Source organism: Alosa sapidissima, chromosome 12 (genome assembly GCF_018492685.1).
Source record: "Alosa sapidissima isolate fAloSap1 chromosome 12, fAloSap1.pri, whole genome shotgun sequence".
In the NCBI taxonomy this organism is placed as follows: domain Eukaryota; kingdom Metazoa; phylum Chordata; class Actinopteri; order Clupeiformes; family Clupeidae; genus Alosa; species Alosa sapidissima.
Window position 1 is genome coordinate 2,863,365 of NC_055968.1, and position 20,748 is coordinate 2,884,112.

At 41.7% G+C, this 20,748-nt stretch overlaps 1 protein-coding gene across 2 annotated transcripts in view; it reads right to left on the reverse strand.

The window, feature by feature from the left end:
- The window catches only part of LOC121677437 (multiple PDZ domain protein-like), a 69,838-nt gene that overhangs the window by 23,743 nt on the left and 25,347 nt on the right, over positions 1 to 20,748 (reverse strand). For both annotated transcript variants that reach the window (XM_042056166.1, XM_042056165.1), the window contains exons 11-16: positions 17,639 to 17,832; positions 16,352 to 16,499; positions 6,171 to 6,257; positions 5,597 to 5,702; positions 3,036 to 3,073; positions 2,768 to 2,890 (exon numbers count right to left, since the gene is read on the reverse strand). In XM_042056166.1, coding sequence (XP_041912100.1) covers positions 2,768 to 2,890; positions 3,036 to 3,073; positions 5,597 to 5,702; positions 6,171 to 6,257; positions 16,352 to 16,499; positions 17,639 to 17,832 — 696 coding nt within the window. The remainder of the gene's footprint in view (positions 1 to 2,767; positions 2,891 to 3,035; positions 3,074 to 5,596; positions 5,703 to 6,170; positions 6,258 to 16,351; positions 16,500 to 17,638; positions 17,833 to 20,748) is intronic.

Sequence of the window (20,748 nt, forward strand, 5' to 3'; positions counted from 1 at the left end):
CTGCTGCTCTTACATAACTTGCACCACTATGTCACTTTCTTTCTTACTTAGGTCAAACAGAACTACCCAAGCCTTTTATTGGCCTGACTTTGCACTAGTATTTTATTGACTGTCTATGCACAATTTCAACCAAATTTTGCTGCTCTTATTTTTTTTCATTATTATATGTGCCCTCTTATTTACTTACTTTTTTGTTTACTTGAATGTTATGTTTGTCTGTGGACTTAAATTGGTAAAATATGTCTTGTCTTCACCGTGGGATAGTGAGAAACGTAATTTTGATCTCTTTGTATGTCTGGAACATGTGAAGAAATTGACAATAAAGCTGACTTTGACTTTGACTTTGACTTTGACTTAATGAGTCAGATGTCAGACCCCCTACTCTAACCACTTGTGAACGGTTGGTGAGGAAGTCAAATATCCAGTGACACAGGGTGGTGTTCAGTCCTAAGGCCTTCATCTTTGTGACCAAGGTGAGAGTTACTATCGTGTTGAATGCTGAACTAAAGTCAATGAACAGCATCCTCACATAATTCCCATTCCCATTCCCCTCCTCCTTGTAGCCAATTTATCTTTAAATGTTAATGTTAATACAGGTTAATAATGTAATAGTTATGACCGAAGAAAGCTCAGTAAGCTATAGCTAAGGTTAAAGTTCTCATGGCACAGATGATTAAATGCAGAGTAACGTTAAACAAAAAAATTAAATCAGCTTCAGGGTATCTTCAGGTGAACTCTTTCCCTCCCAGATATCATTAAATAACTTAAATTGTCACTACTGCAAAATCATATATCAAATTGCCACATGATTTAAATGTAAAAGCAGTTTAAAAAAACAGGATAATCTACAAATATTTTTCTGTTTACTACCATCTTTTGCTGTCTGTGCCTAATACGACGGAGTATTAGGGACACACATGAAGAAAAAAAAATATCTTTGACATGACTAGATTAAAGTCGACATGTCGACATTTAACTCGAAATGTTGAGAATAAAGTTGAAATATTATGCCAACTTTAATCTCGACATGTTGACATTAAACTCGAAATTTCGAGAATAAAGTTGACATATGTCGACCATAAATTCTAAGCAGTTTATGTGCAAAGATCCCATGTGTGCGTCCCATAGCCCATTTATCGACCTGCCCTGGTGAGTAGCTCCCCAGCTGGTCAACGAGGCATCTATCGTCACCACTTTCCTGCGTAGGACCGCTCCCATTGGGGTTCTCTGTGAGGAAGAGTGGCTGTTTCCAGGTCCGCAGGGTCTCACAGCAGGCTGCTGAGATTGTGACGTGGCGATGGCAGTGACACAAGGGTTTCAATCTCTTGGGATGACCACCAAGGCTGATGCCAGGAGCCCGAGGAGTCTGAGACAGACCCTGAATTTCACAGTGGCTCCCCTACGGATCAGTGCAAGGCATGCGCAAAACGCTGTAACACATTCCACTGACAAGCGCGCTCTGAATGGCAGAGTTTAGAGACAGCCCTATAAAGGTGGTGTTCAGGCATGGGCACAGAATGCTTTTCTCCCAATTTATTCTGAAACCCAGTAACATTACAGTAGGTGCTCCATCTCTGCATGCCTCTTGGGGGCAGGGAACATGCCGTGTCAAACAACGAGCGCCTACTTCTTCCTTGCTCCCTGGGCGGACGAGGGGTTTTGCTGACTTCCCTGCGTCACGTTAGGGATGAAGGGCTTCTTAGCCCAGGCACCCTTGAGCTCGGCGTTCTTGCCCTGGCTCTGAGTGGTGGTCTGGGATGGGGCTAGACGTCTCGGTATGCAGTAGTGCGACGGGCGCACCGCTGCCCCAATGAATGTCTGCCTGAGTGCTTTGGGAGTGGGGGCATGTGCCTTCCTGGGAAGATACAGCTGCAGTGCCTTGCCGTCGCGTTACTTTTCCTCGTACCGCTTCTGCATGGTGGCTACGGCTGTTCCAAAAGAGGCCTTTGGGGTCCACTGGCACATCTAGCAGCTGGGTCTTCTCCTTGTAGGACAGGCTGGAGAGTCAGCGAGCTCTCTCCTGGTAGACCATGAGGACCATAGCTTGTCCCGGAGTTTGCACCGCACACCTGTGTAGGCGTAAGCAGAGGTCCATGACCACACAAACTTCATCCCACACAGCAGGTTGGTTGGGGGTGGACGAGAAGTGGCAGTGGTAGAGGAATGAGGTGTTGAGAGCTCTCACTGCCGACGCCACTGTCTTGTAGCTTTTCTCAGCCATGGAAGATTGGAAATTGTAAGCTTTGGAGGGGGTCATATCTCAGACTTCTGAGCCGGGTGGCAGGGCACATGTACTGCACTTCTTCGCTACTGTTTAAGGAAAGAATAGCGGTTGCTACAGTTTGGTGATAGACTAGCGAGCTACTGTTTGGCAACAGACTAGATGAGGAAAAGGCTACTGTTTGGAGACAGCTTAGCCAAGTCCAAACCATCTCTTCAAAGATTACGTGGCGTTAAGGACGCGTTATGGAAGGGACTCATTACCTCGCTCTGTGACAGTGTTAACCCTCCGAGCCACAGCACCTGTACACGAGAGAGCAAGCCTCTGGGGGCGAGAAAAGATTTTAGACTGAAGCAGTGACGCATATGTCAGTCGTCCAGCCAATGGTGGCTGGCGTAATGAAATATGGCTTTTGGGGAACCCGCGAGGGGGTGTCCCATAATGAGATACCGAACCAGTGCTTGAAAGAGAACTTTCGGGTGTAGTACATTTGAAGTTTGCAAGCCTTACACAGAGTATGTTGCATGTTCTATGCTGTTGGCCTACCTTGAGCCGGTGTGTCTTAGCTGCCACACCATTGGCTTGGATCATTGCCACAAAGATAGGAATATCCCCCAAAGGACTGCCTTTCCCTCCTGCTATACTGAAGCCTAGTGCATCATTAGGACCCTGAGAGAGAGAGAGGAGTTCATAAAAAAGACAAAGTCAACATGGCAGAGCAAGATTACAGAAAATTCCATATCCCCATCCTAAGATAATGAAAGGTGAACTTTTCACACTACACTGAATACTTTGTGTATTTCTGTTCCCTTACTCGTTTTATCTCCACAGTACGAAGGCCTGTATCAGGTCCTGTAGGGTCACACAGGAAACGTATAAAACAGTCATGTGAGTCTCTCTCTCTCTCTCTCTCTCTCTCTCTCTTTCTCTCTCTCACACACACACACACACACACACACACACACACACACACACACACACACACACACAGATACAAACTCAGGTTGTCCATCATCAAACAACACTTAGAATAATAGAGATGTAACAGTAACAAGCAGTTACTGAACAAACTGAACATGACTTGTAGTTTGGTAGCTGCTGTGTATTTACATTTCCACCTATGTGAAATAAAAATAATGGGAACTCAAATTTGGGTCCCTTTGGGCACTTTGATCCATACATGGTAAGGAAACCTACCACCACCACACCATCGTTTCACCTTTCAATAACAATTTAACATTCTCTATTTGCTACTGTAGATGACCATCATCAATGCCCCAAATCCAACAAGGTCCAAAGAGGAAAGACACACTATATGGACAAACGTATTGGGACATCCCATTTTTAAATCTATAGGCATAGGATAGCTATAACAGCTTCCATTCTTCTGGGAAGGCTTTCCACATGATCTTGACATGTGAATTCCAATTTGTAAGCAGTGTTGATGTCAATTACCTCAAAATGCATTTTCAAGATTACAATATAGCATCATCTGTTTTGTTTAAATTGAAGGTGCACCCTCTGTTCACCCTTATCTGAATTAACAGCTATTTGGTATGCTAAACTAGCTCATGAGCTCTTCTATATTTTTTCTGTTTAGCATTAGTAATAATATGGATCAGGGTTCCCACAACTTTTTGAACATCAAATTCAAGGACTTTGCAGACCAAATGCCATAATGGAAGTATAGTCTTTACTTTAGGCATAGTCTAAGGCATGGGTCAAGAATACTTACAAAATTTTGTGGCTGATCTGATTAGCTACATATCCATTTCAATGGTGTGTTAATAAGTGCCCCATTGATCATTGATAATACAATGGTCAGCTTTGCTGACTTCCAAGCAGATGATGATGTGGGTCCAATTGTCCATTCTAGCCCAATATTATTTCCTTGATTAAGGCCAACACTGACTAAACCTCAGGGAGGCATCCCGGCATGGTGAGCACTGCCCCTGCGTCACCTAGGATTCACTACAGCAGAGGGAGGGAACCATTCTTTTCATCCTGTCCACTGACAACCAACCAGTTTCCCTAATACTATACTAAATAAAATCTATAGCAAATGGAAAAAAACAGAAGAAAAGCCAATCCAGACCAATAATAGTCAAACAATAATCTGGTGGCTCAAATAATAGTCAAACAATAATCAGTGGCTCAAATGCAATTAAATTTGCATTTCATATTTTATATTTCATTTGATTTTTTATATAGCTTATTTCAAGGATTTCTGGTCATTTTAACACATTTCCTGATGTTTCCATGACCATGATGTGTGGGAACCCAGTCTTTGTCAACACTAAGCAAAGGCCTGAGTGGCCAGCCCTCAGCTTGCTGTGTAGCCTGTGGTAAAACGGGAAACTCAACAAAGCACGTCAACTATTACTTTGTAACAGAAATGGAGCATAGTGTTAGTTCAGACAGGCCACTGAGTCACGCCCAGCAACTTGGCTAACTGCTCAGCTGACTACCCAGCTAACTGATCACTCGCTCTTATATATCATTTTGGGGCGCCTTTGTTAAGCTGCCATAGCCTGCCTATTCTTGCCGCTTTCTCGGCGAACCTTTTTGCAACCCACCTCCACCCCATCCCCTCCTCATACATCTGACTTATCAATGTTGCTGTCATTGATGTCTGGTCTGTTCTGTACCCTATGGGGAGTTTACCTCACTGCTCCCTTTGCCTTAGGGTTTCCATGTTTGCACCTGGAAGGGCAGGGGGCTCCCAGAACAGAGCCATACTGCCAAATGAAACATTATGCATTGCAATTAGTAATTAACTATCTGGACAAAGTGGTCCTGACTGAACATACAATTACAGAGAATCATACCTATCGATGGATAAAATAAAAGACAAAATAAAAGAGTTAGTCAAATGTTTTATTATGAAAACATGCTGATATTCTCCTTGGTTTCATGATGTTAATAAAATAATTGCCTTGACAAAGCTCTCTTGACAAAGGCTATGACTAAACACAATGTATGATAAATGAAATACTGCATTTACAGTTTTCCAAATAAATGATTTTACTTTAGTTTGTTGTGTTACTGTTTTTATGCAATTTAAACAATCATACAATTGTGTGCATTGTTTTCAAGCAATCCTTACTGCATGACAGTTACGTCGAAATGCATGCTAAAGGTCAAGCAATGAGTAAACAGCTTCTACTACCTATTTGATCCAGGTTATCCTGGTTATGTCTATTTTAAGCTTTGATTACCTTTAATTATCTTATTTTGACACTTGCACATATTTTCGTTCAATTTGAAATAATGGGTAAAGGAGACATGTCCCTCTAAGGATAGGTTATTGCAGTTAGTAGATGCTGATAAAGGTTGTGTATGCCCCCTGAAGGCTTATGTTCTACTGTGCTGCACCTGAGCTCTTGGTGGACATGCCATTGGCAGGCTTGAGGGTGTTTTGGATGGGATTTGCTGCCAGAGAAGCGTAGGTGGCACTGCTGCTGTTGGTATTTGGTATTATCTGCCAGAGCGAAAGGGACAAAGAAATGAGTTACACAGACACATTAACACATTTACTTTCACTTTTAAGAAGGCCTATTCATGCACTGTTAAATGATAAAATATGATCATAGTTAAATGAGCTGAGTACAAAGTTAGCGTCATAGCTGAATTCATCACTCACTAATGCTGAAACAAAGAGTGCCTGTCAGTAGGGGTAACACCTATACATTTCAAAATAAAACCTGTATTCATAGACCAGTTGCACCACAGTAATGCTAGTGCCAGTTCATGGTCACCTTGAGTAGCTAGAGAAAGTGCTCATAGCTCATAGTGATCATGTTCTTGAGGCAAGTGTATGCATACAGCTTCTGAGAGTGGTGGTTGTGCTTGTAGAGCAAGTGCATACATAGGCTTCAGCTTCTTTTAGTAGTAGTTATGGTAGTACGCTGTTAATGAGACTGAGGAGGATGATGGTCCCAATACACACCTGGCCTGCCTTAGAGCTGTGATGGTATGACACCCAAGAAGCGGCCTTCAGTCGCCCAAGCTCCAACACCACCTTTCCCCTGGCACACTGCAGGGCATATATAGGTCACCAACCACAATAGGCTACTGATGTCAACATTGGCATTGATAGGCAAATTGAGTCCCTCTGCATTTCATAAAAAATGACTAGGGCTGTAACAATACACCACTCACGATTTAATTTGTATCGCAATTTTTGATCCACGATTCGATACATACCTTGATTCTTTTGTGTGTGTGTGTGTGTGGAGGAGGGGGGGTGGAAAAAACCTAGACATTTTATTAAACAACATTTCAATAATTTGGAACACTAGAGGATTAGAATATTTACTTGCCATTGCCATTGGACATGCCATTTTCATTAAATGTTAAAAAAGATGAAAACACTTTTTTTTTTGATTCCATGTTTTTCCCACATTGTCTTACAACCTTTTGGCCTGTGGCAGTGTCATTTTCAGTCAGAGCAAACATATTGATAAAGAGAAAAGCAACATTAAATTAATATTTGCCCAGGGTATGAATAATGTTGTTGTTAACTGTACATATACAATATTATATGATATTAATATTATAGAAATGTGTTTCCAAGGAATTACCAGTGCATGAAAATGCTAATGATGTAAAATATCATACAGCGTTAAAACAGATAATGTAGAGATAGTTACAATGGTGTTGCTTAGGTAAATATGGTGGGTGCTATGCTAAATATAGCTGTTGCTATGATGGTTGCCAGAGTAATCATGTTGGTTGCTATGGTGGTTGCTGGGTTTACATCAGTGTTTCATAAAAAAGTGTGGTCCAAACAGTTCTGTCTATGTAACCTATGCCTGTTTAAATCATATAATATAATAAGCAAGATGCAAAGACAATAAGCAAGGTGGTTCAGTGAGTAGGCCTATTGTGTAATATACTGTTGAAGTACAGTAGGTCTACTGTTTTTTTTTTTTTTTAGCTAGGTGGTCCGTGACTTTTTTTATTGGTTAAGTGGTCCTTGGTCTGAAAAAGTTTGAGAAACACTGGTTTACATTGTAGTAGTGGTTGCTAGGTTGTTGTTAGGGTAATTAAGATGGTTGCTAGAGTGTTGCTAGAGTACATATGGTGGTTGCTATGCCACATAAAGCGGTTGCTATACTGGTTGCTAGGGTAATCATGTTGGTTGCTATGGTGGTTGTTAGGTTTACATGGCTTAGTAGATGTTGATGGACAGATAGTTCAATGAATGTTGATAGACAAGTTTAATGGATAGATTAGTTTAATGTATGTGTATAGGTAGGTAGTTTAATGGATGTTGATAGACAGAATGAATGGATGGATGAATGAATGGTTTGAAGTTCCAAACAAAGTAGCAAAACAACCAGGTGAGTTAATCAAACAAAGGAATTAGCTTGTTAGGACATTTGGGGAAATATATCACTCTCAACTGGATGTTACAGCAGAGATGAGATGCGCTCTCTCTCACAACATGTTGTGAATAGATAGATAGATAGATAGATAGATAGATAGATAGATAGATAGATAAGTATAAGTATATATACTCTTTTGATCCCGTGAGGGAAACTTGGTCTCTGCATTTATCCCAATCCGTGAATTAGTGAAACACACTCAGCACACAGTGAGGTGAAGCAAGGATACAAGGATAAAAGGAAGTTTATTGTCACATGCATATAGTTACTGGAAGTAAGAAATGCAGTGAAATTATGTCTGGTGTCAGCCTATTTGTGCATTAATGGGGGGGGGGGGTAAAAAGTGCAGTAGAAGAGGGGTTTAGTAGATTAAGTGGCAAGGGCTGCATAAAAAAGGTGGGGGAGGATTGGGATTGGGTGGGGGGCACCAACAAGGAGCACCCAAGAGCAACACACTAATCCCGGCGCAGTGAGCTGCCTGCAACCACAGCGGCGCTCGGGGAGCAGTGAGGGGTTAGGTGCCTTGCTCAAGGGCACTTCAGCCGTGCCTACTGGTCGGGGTTCGAACCGTCAACCCTCCGGTTACGAAATGCTAACCAGTAGGCCACGGCAGCCCCATAGATAGATAGATAGATACAGTAGATAGATAGATGTGTAGATTGTGTTTTTATCTACGTTTTTTTGCTTACTTTTTACTTCGCAATTTGTTGGATTTTTACACACTTTGAGGATTGTTTTTATTCTATCCTATGGATACGGACATATTACAACGCTCCAGCGGCAGCAAACTTGTGTACACAAAGAATCAGCTGATCGCATTACGACGGAATGCTGGCTGTGTTCGCGACAACATCCCAGAGGAACTGTGGTGCTTTCGGGGTTGCAGAGCGGGAGTAAAAGTGAAGATGAGGCGTCGGGAGAAGAAAAAATCAGTTCCATCGATTGTGATGGGAAACGTGAACTCGCTAATAAGACTAACGAACTGGCTGCCCTGGTAAGAAACCAGAGATTATACAGGGAATGTAGTTTGCTATGCTTGACGGAGACGTGGATAACAAGCCATATCCCCACTTCTAACGTTGAGCTGTCCGGCTTCAGAAAGTGGACACCTGAAGCGGATGAGGCTCTGAGAGACTGCTTTGAGTGCACTGACTGGAGTGTGTTACAGAATGGAGAGGACTTAGAGGAGGTCACACAGTGCACAACTGACCTGAATTTCTGTATGGACATTGTTGTTCCCACCAGAACTGTATGCTGCTTTCCCAATAACAAGCCTTGGATAACCAGCAATGTCAAGACCCTTCTTAATAGGAAAAAGGTGGCGTACAGAGAGGGGGACATGGCAGAGCTGAGGCGCGTGCAAGGGGAACTCAAAGTCAAGCTGAAGGAGGCTAAGGAGGACTACAGAAGGAAGGTGGAACAGAAGTTGCTGGAAAACAACATGAAGGAGGCATGGGACGGCATGAAAATGATAACTGGCCTGATGAAGAGCAGCAGCTCTGTGGAGGGGGACCTGGACAGGGCGAACCAGTTGAACCACTTCTACAACAGGTTTGACTGCCCTGCTCCAGCTCCAATGGGAGTGGTCTGTCCACCACCTCTTACAGACTCAGGCACTGCTCTTGTTTGCGTGCCTGCCCTATCCCCACCTCCAAGCCTCCCAGTCTCTCCAGCTCTGCATCCTGGTGACACCCAACGACCTAAACCATCACCACCTCACGCCCTGCCCCCGCCTGATGCCTCCTTGCCTGTGCCTGCTGAGGCGTCCACGGCTCTGGGAGCCTTGACAGGGACATCAAGGAGGTGGTCATCCCCAAGCCCCCACCCCCCCTCAATACCAGTGCAACACTCACCTCCACCATCACAGGTTATCGTACCCCCACCATCACTGGATATTGCACCCCTCCCCCACATGGCGATCACGAACAATGAGGCGACAATGACCTCAGTCAACAGCCATCAGACACACAGATCCCAGATGCACCCCTCCGCCTCCCCTCCCCTTCCACCCCCCATCATCCCAGGAAAACAAGTGAGCGCTAAACTAAAGAAACTGAACACGAGAAAGGCAGCGGGGCCTGACAGACTGTGTCCAAGGCTACTCAAGGCCTGTGCTGCTGAGCTGGGGGAGCCACTGAAGCACATATTCAATCTAAGTCTACGCCTTGGACAAGTTCCAACACTGTGGAAGACATCATGTCTCACCCCTGTCCCTAAAAAGCCACATCCTAGTGAGCTTAATGACTACAGACCTATCACTCTAACATCACATGTGATGAAGACAATGGAGCGACTCGTCTTAGGTAAGCTCAGACCCCAGGTACGCCATGCACTAGACCCGTTACAGTTTGCATACCAGGAGAAAGTGGCCGTGGACGATGCCATCACTTATCTTCTACACAGGACACATTCTCACCTGGACAAGGGGAAAAGTGCTGTGAGAATCATGTTCTTTGATTTCTCAAGTGCTTTTCACACCATCCAACCCCTCAGACTTCAGATTACCTGACGGAGCGACCACAGTTCGTCAGACTGAAGAACTGTCTCTCTGACACTGTGATCAGCAGCACCGGAGCGCCACAGGGAACTGTGCTCTCTCCAGTCCTGTTCACCTTGTACACATCTGACTTCTGCTACAACACTGAGTCATGCCACATGCAGAAGTTTTCTGACGATACTGCAATTGTGGGGTGTATCAGGAACGGGCAGGAGGAGGAGTATAGGAGCCTGGTGGAGGACTTTGTGCAATGGTGCAAACTCAATCATCTCCAACTCAACACTTCAAAGACCAAGGAGATGGTGGTGGATTTCCGCAGGTCTAAGCCAACTCTGCTACCAGTCTCCATTGATGGGGTCAATGTTGAAGTGGTAAGCACCTACAAGTACCTGGGTCTCCACCTGGACAATAAACTGGACTGGTTAGCCAACACTGACGCACTCTACAAGAAAGGGCAGAGCAGGCTGTACTTCTTGAGGAGGCCGCGCTCCTTCAATGTGTGCAGCAAGCTCCTCAGGATGTTCTACCAGTCTGTTGTTGCCAGCGTCCTCTTCTATGCAGTGGTATGTTGGGGAGGAAGCACAAAGGATGCGGGGCAACTTGACAGGCTGGTAAGGAAAGCTGGCTCTGTAGTGGGAGCTGAACTGGAGTGCATCACTTCAATATCTGACAAAAGGACCTTGAACAAACTGATCAACATCTTGGACAATGAGGGTCATCCACTCCACAGCACTATTGTTAAGCAGAAGAGCCTGATCAGCTGGAGACTTCGCTCACTGCCTTGCACAACAGACAGACTGAGGAAGTCATTCATCCCCAGGGCCATTGAACTGTTCAATGCATCACTTAAGGGAAGAGGAGAAATAGACTTCTCCGCATAGTCTGTCTGCCTCTTCACCACCTCCATGTCTTGAACTGTCTGTCCACTAGCCACTTTACCACTGTCTTCTGCCTCACTGTTTGCGTGCTTTAATAGCACATATGCACAACCCCTCCCTCCATGCCACAGCCGAACTGTGACCACACTTATACCTTTCTTAATATAGTTATTTATACATAGATATATAGACTTTATTCTTGCACTGTTGCACTGTTTGACTTACTCATTTGCACCATCACCATGACACTGACTCATTCACAAAGAGCACCTTACCTTACCTTATGGACAGAGGACCACAGGCTCAGTCCCTGCTTCAGTCATTGCAAGCGCACCTGATTGATTAATCACCCACTATGTGGATACTGTTTTTTAGAATTGATTTAGATTAAGCTTTATTTAGTATTTTGTATTTTAGTATATTTAGTATATTCTTTATATTCTACAGTCCTTATTGCTTAGTTGTGTTTTTTATATTTCATACTCTTAATTACTTTTTCTGCTGTTAGTGAATGTGTGTGTGTATGTTGTCTGTATGCTACTGTGACCTTGAAACCTTGACCTTGACAATTGAAACATTCCCGTTTTCTCCGAGTGCAATGATGATAGACAGATGTCCTTTGGTCAAAACATAGAGCATGTTAACATATTTTCGTTCAATTTAAAATAATGGGTAAAGGAGACATGTCCCTCTAAGGGTAGGTTATTGCAGTTAGTAGATGCTGATAAAGGTTGTGTATGCCCCCTGAAGGCCTATGTTCTACTGTGCTGCACCTGAGCTCTTGGTGGACATGCCATTGGCAGGCTTGAGGGTGTTTTGGATGGGAAGAGTGACATGACACTGTCATGAACACATGACACTGTCATGACACATGAACCCTAACCCTAATCTCTAACCCTAACCCTAATCTTAACCTAACTTAGCAAAAACTGAATGTCACTTAATAACAGAAGCGTTATGTTATAAACGTTTATGACTTGTTTATGACACGTTCATGACAGTGTCATGTCACTCTTATGTCGATATTGTCAAGTAAAGTGTAACCTAACCCCCTTCTATCAGCTAACCCCCTTCTATTAGCCAGTATAAAATACACAGCACATTGTCTCATGAGGAAGCTTCTCCAACACACATATTGCACACTGCCCTCTCCCCACATACACAGCACACTTTCCCATCTCCCTTGTCATTCCCCCAACACACACACCAAGACCCCTGGCAAAGCCCCTTGAGCCATGGATCTGCCCAAGGTTTCTTTCTTTAGTAAGGGAGTTTTTCCTTGCCCCTGTTGCTCTTGGGTGCTCCTTGTTGGTGCCCCCCCCCAATCCCAATCCTCCCCCACCTTTCTTATGCAGCCCTTGCCACTTAATCTACTAAACCCCTCTTCTACTGCACTTTTTACCCCCCCCCCCATAAATGCACAAATAGGCTGACACCAGACATAATTTCACTGCATTTCTTACATCCAGTAACTATATGCATGTGACAATAAACTTCCTTGTATCCTTGTATCTTCCTGCTATGTCCTTTTATCATGGAGTTACAGGCGATAAACGAGTTTTGATGGTCGAAAGTATACTTAATTAGCGGTAACATTTTTTAGATTATTAATGAGTGTTTTTCATTTAAAGGTTCGACTTCATGCTAATTCAGTAGACCATTTAGTGTTCTACACCAGTGTTTCTCAAAGTGTGGTCCGGGGACCACTGGTGGTCCGCAAGCTATACCAAGTGGTCCGCGGGCAGACGTGGTAAAATATAATATAGATGAGTTGTTTGCAATATTGAACCAACTTGTATGTAAATCCAAACAGTTCTGCAACACTGTGTAAGCTACGCCAGTTTAAATCATATGAGTCCTCTGACACAATAAGCAAGGTGCCAAGATAATAAGCAAGGTTGTTCAGTGAGTATGTCTATTGTGTAATATACTGTTGAAGTAGGTCTACTGTTTTTTATTTTTTAGCTAGGTGGTCCGTGAAGTTTCTATTTATTGGTTAAGTGGTCCTTGGTCTGAAAAAGTTTGAGAAACACTGTTCTACACAATCCCAGACTTTCATATTGCATGCTTGTTTACATGGAAAGCAAAACAGGCTATAGTGGCATATGTCTTTGTCGCTTTGTCGGGATGATTGTCCCGACCAGGCTGTAACTCCATGTATTTTAAGTAGGGCCGCGACTTTAACGCGTTAATTAAGATTAATTAATTACACAAATATGAGTGCGTTAAAAAAATGACGCATTTTAATCGTATTTATTTTTGCACCGCGGAACGTTTCTCACTGGATGAGTTTCAGACGGACCGATTGTACTGGAGCACCAACTAACGCGCATGAGTTCGGTTCAGACAACAACAAACCACAACAAAAAACGAACGGATGGAAGCGTCATAGAGCATGGTTGTGTGCAAGCTATGCAACAAGGAATTCGCATATCACCGCAGCACATCGAGCCTTAAGTGCAAAACATAGAGCAGCTAGTGTGGACGCTAGTGTGGTAGCTAGCGTGGACTTCTCGCGACTTCTGTCCCTTGCGAAAGACTTTTCTCATTGGCAGGTAACATAGTTCAAAAGAAAAGGGCAGCCTTGAGCTCTGAACATGTGAACAGGCTAGTTTGTCTCAGCAACTGGCTGAAAGAGAAGTAGAAGAAGTAGTCATAGAGGTATCCTGAGGCCAATGGGCTTGTTGTTACTGAAATGTTGATCAAACAGTGGCCTAAGCAACAGAGAGGTTTTATTTTTCATCAGGATATTGGAAGAATAGAAGGGATTGAGGTCAATCACTGGCACTTTTTTTTACATTTATTTTAAATGGTACATTTTATCTTGAACTATGTTGTATTACTATGTATTATTATGTTGTTGGTGCAACTGGCACTTTAGGTTGAACTCTTTATTGTTTTGGCCAAGGTTATTGAGAGAGTTGCACTGAAATTAATTAGATTTTTTTAAACCAGCTGTTGGTAAATCAACAAAGTCTGTTATGGCTTGTGAAGCAACAGAGAGATGTTTTCTAATAGTCAGGGTTTCCAATGTTCTTAATGTACTTGAAAGTATTGTGTTTTACTTTTAAAAAAAAAACAAAGTATTATAGTTTACAGAAGGTCTACCTATCTATAGGCTACCTGAATTTCTGAAATGTACTATATTTCTGAATATGGTATTGCTACACTTAATGGCAAAAATTGCACTGGTCTGTTGGACTTGAACAAAAATAAACAATATTTTTGTTGCTTAAGCTTATGTATTCAGTCATTATTCAATGGTATACTGAAAATCCATGTGAAAAAAATTACTTCTCACTGTTCTCAGGTCAAATATTTATATGCGATTAAAATGCGATTAATTTCGATTAATTAATTACAAAGCCTCTAATTAATTAGATTATTATTTTTTTTAATCGAGTCCCAGCCCTAATTGTAAGTAAATGCACAAATATATGTGTTTATACAGTAATGTATGGAGGTGAGACATGGAAAAACAGTTTTAAAAATATGAAAAACCTAAGGAAATTTATCCTGCAGAGGATTTGCTGCTTACATCTCGTGACAGTGCATCTTCAGCTGTCTTTCATATGCGCCTCTCGCTATAGACCAGGTTTTTCTTGGTCAGTGGTGTAATGGTTTTTAGATAGTGTACGATAGCGCTAGGACTAGGATAATGCGCTAGACCCCACCTTAGGTTTAATTGCCACACCCCTGAGCGCATTGCTCAATAAAAGAGACAGGCTTGGCAAAAACCTCGAGTGTACAATAGGAATACACTTTGCGTCGTGATGAGAAAACACTTTGAGCCACACTTTTGACTGTCATAATAGAGCCCTATGTAAAGGAAATGTTATTTAATAAGATATTTAAAGCATTTTAGGGGTCAAAATACCACTTTTGTACTTGACCCTCATCTGAGGTCTCAGTATTGAAAGACCTAAAACAAGCTAATTCAATTGCAAAATGACATCATTTCAAATGAAAGTGTTTCACAAACATATTACTCTAGATCATTTTTTTAAATCAAAATACACCTGTTCCTATCTTTTGAGTCCTTACCCAACTGTGAACTAAATCCCATATTAAATGTATTTTACAAAGCAAACGAAATCTAGTTTCTAAGGCAACAGAAATTAACAAGTGAGCACATGGCGAACATGTGCTTACCAACCATACCAGGTCTCTCAAATTTCAGAAAAAGCCAGGTAAAGATCATGTCTTTCTCTTGAAGTATTAATTATGGGTCCTTACCACAACAGTTACTAATTGTGTATTTTTAAATACTTTTTAAAAATAAATTCATATTACTGTTGAATTCATGTGTATGACGTGATAATACTGAAAGCTAACATAACAAACCTTGTTAACTGCTATTTATCTGCAGTATTAGCAGAAATGTCATTTCTGCAACACATCTTTACTGCATCAGCCTAAAAGCAGCAGGTAAAATTCATACTATATGTACAAATTGTTGAGGTAAGGACATGTTGGGGTAATGCCATTTGGTAGAAACTAATGATGAAAGGTGTGGTATGTTGTTTGGGAGGCTCAAGATGTGTGTTGTGATTTTGGAAGCACTAGGCTCAATGAGAGTGAAGCTATTGAATGTTATCCCCAATAAAAAATATATTATAAATAGGGTGAGTCAGTTTTTTTTCCATAATTAGCAGGTGTAGTATGTTTCTAGGGACTTCATGCAGCCACGTCTGGTCGGTGAAACTCAGTGAAAACAAACACATGGAAAACTGTTGTGAATTCAAAAATAGCACTGGATATAGTATGTTTCTAGGGAGGCCCTAGATGTGTGTTGTGATTTTGGAAGCACTAGGCTCAATAACAGTGAAGCTATTTAAATGTATCTTTGTATCCACTTTCGGTTTTGCACTTTGTAGATGGTCCCTAGACTCTCGGCTGAAAGCAGAATGCTCACAGGGCTGCATTTTATTTATCCACATATGTACGTGGTTCTTTCGGATGAAAACCGGGTTGTAGCTTGTTGTCTACCTTACTACGGTTAGATATAGCTTTCTATTCCAATGAAAATGTATCGCCTATGATTAATTGAATCGCGAAACGTGAATCTTGCGAATCTGCCCATTTCTGTCTAACTTTACCAAAGTCCAGCAGAGTGGGTGTTAGGCCGAGTCACGTTTGCAAGAGGGTACATCCTTGCCAGAGTGCCGAATATATCGGTGATAGCGACACACATGTTACCGACCAAGAGGAGGAGGAATTATGGAGCCCGACAGCAGTAGAAAGGTGGTTTTGATACGCATATCGTTACAGCCCTAAAAATGACTATAGTTGTTTTCAAATAGGTGTGTGTAATATTTACTTTTACTTATAGTTCAGTTTTAAATATGGTGTGTGTAATATTTACTTTGAGAATAGCTGCAACTGTTTCTTGGGATGCCTGCCTCATGTCTTCTCCATCCACAGCAAGGATCTGATCCCCCTGCATTAAACGGCCATCAACATCAGCTGCTCCACCCCGAACTATGTCAGAGATGAACACACCTATACCATTTCTATGAAGACAGACAAAATAAGTAGAAGGTTATAAACATGCTAAATGAAGGGATGTAAAAATAAAGATATGGCTACCAAAACACTAAAGCAAAACTTAGGTGGACTACATCATGTTGCTTGCCCGGAGCAGCAAGTGGGACTCTAGAAAGGGATCCATGGTTACGGATAGCCTAACTCTTTATTCACTCCCCTTGGCTTCTCATGTAGGCTGACTATTTACACTATCCAACAGATTGCGGTTATCAAACCCTTCTCTAATCAATATGTTAACAGTGTGATTGTTGTGAGAAAACTTGTAATCCTTGATTAGTAGATCTAACTATGGTTAGCGTCTGCACACCATGTGATGCATTTAGCTAGGAGACTCTTTGTAGTTCTGTGTTTTTCACTGGTAGCAGAGGTGTAGCAACTGCAAAGTGCAAAAATGTTCATCTGATGCATACAAAATGATGTTGGTCAGCTCCACACTCTATCAGGTTCCCTTCTTTATCACGTAACAACAGGCTGTTCTTTTTCGTCATTTTGAAACATCAACTTCTGCACTACCAATCTAAACCAATTGAGAATTTGAGATTTATTTAGTTTACTTTCTCACTATTTCCAAGGGGTGTCAACAGCAGTGAAATTACACTTAAGTTGGTACATCAAACTCATACCGAATCCTTTTAAACCTTCTTGCTGTTCATACAGCAATTAGTTCTGTACAAGTGTAGTTCTGTATAAGTGGTGCAAACGGTCCTCTGTCATAAGAGGTTAGCTCCGGGGATTTTGGTTATTTTGGAAATCACTAGCAATGGAAAATGGCCAGATGGATCTGCCGGAGCATATTCAAATGCCCTCTCAGATTTGTCTGGTCCTCTCTGCCTAACTCAAACTAAATAAACTAAAGAATCCACAGGGTGTTCAAGAGTATTAAGACAGTAAAATGCATACAATGTTTGTGAGTAACCAAGAGGAACAAACTGTCAGAAAACTAAACAAAACGAATCTGTTAAAAAGTGTGCTCAGAAATCAGGGTTGATTGAACCATATGAGCATATTGGAAACATGGATGGGCTCTTATCAGTGGGGCTTAATAAAGACTAAAGTCTATATCTGAACCTAAACATTTCCATTGGTGCTGTTATAAACCCTGCACCTCTTGCCCACAATGCTGAAGCCAAGGCCACGTCCAGCTTTCTTCTGTAGCTCTACAGCAAACACATCCAGGCTCTCTTCATCCCGGTACTGTGCCTCATCTCGCAGAACTGTCAGTTGCACTTTGGCTGGAGTCTGCCGCAGAGCAGAAATGGCGTCATCATGCGTTGCGCTACGCAAATCCACTCCATTCACCTGAAAATTAAGTGAAAGCTGATGTTTCCAAGATGACAAGATTTTAATGGAAGCTTACTGGGAATGCTGGGGTATTTTGGTATTTATTTTAGGGGATTAAAATGAAAGTGAAAGTTGTGGTGTGTCCATATGTTCTGAAACCTATCTCCATGACACAACTGTTTTAGTGTGTCATATGTCTTAAATGCAAACTTATGCAAACGTCACTTCTATGCAATTCAAATGCTTCCAAATAACAATGCAAACAATAATAATAATAATAACTAGAATTACGGTTCCGAGGAACTGCAAGAGTGGGTTTGATCAGGGGCATGGAACTCGGCCTCATCCAAGGATTTCAACGGTACCTCATTTATGAAAATCGGGCACACGGATCAAAAGTTATCTGCATTAACGCAACATCCAATAAGCTAAAACGCATAAATATTGTGGTTGCTATGCTGGTTGCTAGGGCAATCATGCTGGTTGCTATGGTGGTCACTAGGTTAGGAGGCCAGCGCCTCCTGAGAGGCCTGAAGGGTCAGTTCTGAGGTTGTTGGCTGCTGGAACCGAAAATTGGACTGAAGTGCAGGCAAAGTTTGCACAGAAATGTACGATTTTTTCCCACCCTCATCGACCTCGTCATAAAACTTGTTTAAATGATCACACGACGCCTCCTTGCTGCTTTGTCGTCTACATCAGCCTTTCTCAAACTTCTTTGACCTGAGGTAGCTGACTGCTCATGAGCTTGCGCTCACAATGCTGAAGACCATGAGGGGATGGAGGAAGAAGGTATAGATTTATGTGCCGTGCGTAGGATGGTGCAGACTAAAACACTGTGTGAAATAGACTTGTTATGTTCTTTTTTACTCACATTGTTGTCCCAGGCATATGTGGTTTTACCAACCGGAAGGAATGGGAGCTTGTGCTTAGTAGGCCGTCGTATGCAAACAGTGCAGGGGCATGGGACAAAGACCCCAGAAGAGTTTCACAGGTTTCTGGGATTGATCATTTACATGGGGTTCACTTCCCTCCCTAATATCCATTGTTACTGGGGAACCAAGTCTTGGCAGGGATCAGGGGACATTGACCAAATGATGAATACATATTGTGTACTCCAAAAAACGCAGAATACCAGAAAGCACTTTTTCTCCATTGACATTGCCGTTGTCAGTAGCTTCTTGTTATTTCAAGTTTGACAATGCAATGCAGAATCTGGTGTTGAACCTAGGTTTGGTAGCTACAACCAGAAAGAATTTGGAGGAAATCTATCACAACAGCTGGTAGGCATTTCCGTTGAAATTTCAGCCTCACCTTCAGCTGCTCCAACTACTACTCTATCGTCTTTCCATCAAGTACATATTCCTGTACAGCAGGAGCTTGTTATAAAAAACGTACATAATAAAACTAAAGTAGCTTGTATGGCCCTGGAGTGTAACGGTAGGCAAATTTGTTTTATTGATAAACAAATTGCTGTCAGATTTGGCATTCTGCAAAAGGGGATGCGTTTAGGTCATAGCTCTTCTGTGTTCAACCTTCAGGTTCCCCACCCCACCTTTCCCTATCCTCCTCTGTAAGTGTGTGTGTGTGGGTATGAGTTTGTGTGTATATGTGTGTATGTGTTTATTCTCTACAGGCTTGTTCTAAGTATGTAATCCACTTTCAAATGTTTAGGACACATTGAGTTTTGAGTGATGTTGATTGTATTCCTAGCTTTTCATGAATAATAATAAATTTTATATATGTATATAATTTTCATATTATACTGATTTATATAAGGAAGTTGTATTTGTTGAATCAGATGTATTTTATGTCTCTTTTCCGAAATGGTCTTCAATGAATACAGTATACTTACTTCCTGTATTACTGGTAAGGTACAGTATTTTTTTTTTTTATGTCATTCTTATTGACTGTAGCATTTGCTTATATACAAATAAATGGTTTATTCTTATAGACCAAATACATCTAAACCATTGTTTCTGACTTGATTATTAGTTTTTATGCATACTTTTATGTTGTTGGTGAGAAAGTGAATGTGAATTCTGTCAACATTCTAAATCCCGTTTCCTGCATTTTTTTACACTGATCACTAAAATTATCATAACTTTTGAAAGGTTAATGATATTCCAATACAGTCTTTTACAGTCTATATTTTTCTCTATCTTGTAGAGAAATATGATGAAAATTCATTTTTATGTGAATGAAATTAAATTTTGACAAATTCCGGATATACATTTGGAGAGGATTTTCAAATACTGTTCATTACTATATCAACATTACCATATGTATTTTACATCATTTCATAGAACTGATCCTTCTGATTACAATGGTATGTATATCCCATTGATGGTATGTATTACACTCAAGAAATAAAGTTTTTTGTGTGAGGAGGTCATCCAGCACCAAAAATGGAATGTTCGGCACGGGCACGAAAGGGTTAAGGCTCTTATGCATGTTGCTGCTGACAGCTTTGCCTGTCTAACGAATGTTATCTCCGCGATTTAAGATTGTTTGTGTAATGTATAGGCACAGCACGCACTTTAATTTCCCTATTTTTACAATCGGCTAGCCTAACAAACGCATTTCATTTCAAAAAGCAACCTGGTCAATCGCTAACAACTAAGTGCACCTAGGCCTACAACTCTACACATCCAAAAGGGTAGAAGCTTCCAGTAGGCTATCATAACTTTTTTTACCGTTTGTGCATCGGCGCAGCCTACGACGATGTGAATTAGTGACAGCTGTTGTCGCGGTAAACTTAAGCTCCTGTCACTAAATAGTGTAGATAGGCCTACGTGCTATGTTGCTTGATTTTCTGTAATAAATGCAGCCTGTAGCCTAGGTTACTTCAGCAAACCCAGACCAGTTGTGGCATCAGTTTCGCTTTTAAAACGCAACAGTGAGAGGCTTTTTAGCGCAGTCTCACTTATCATTGAT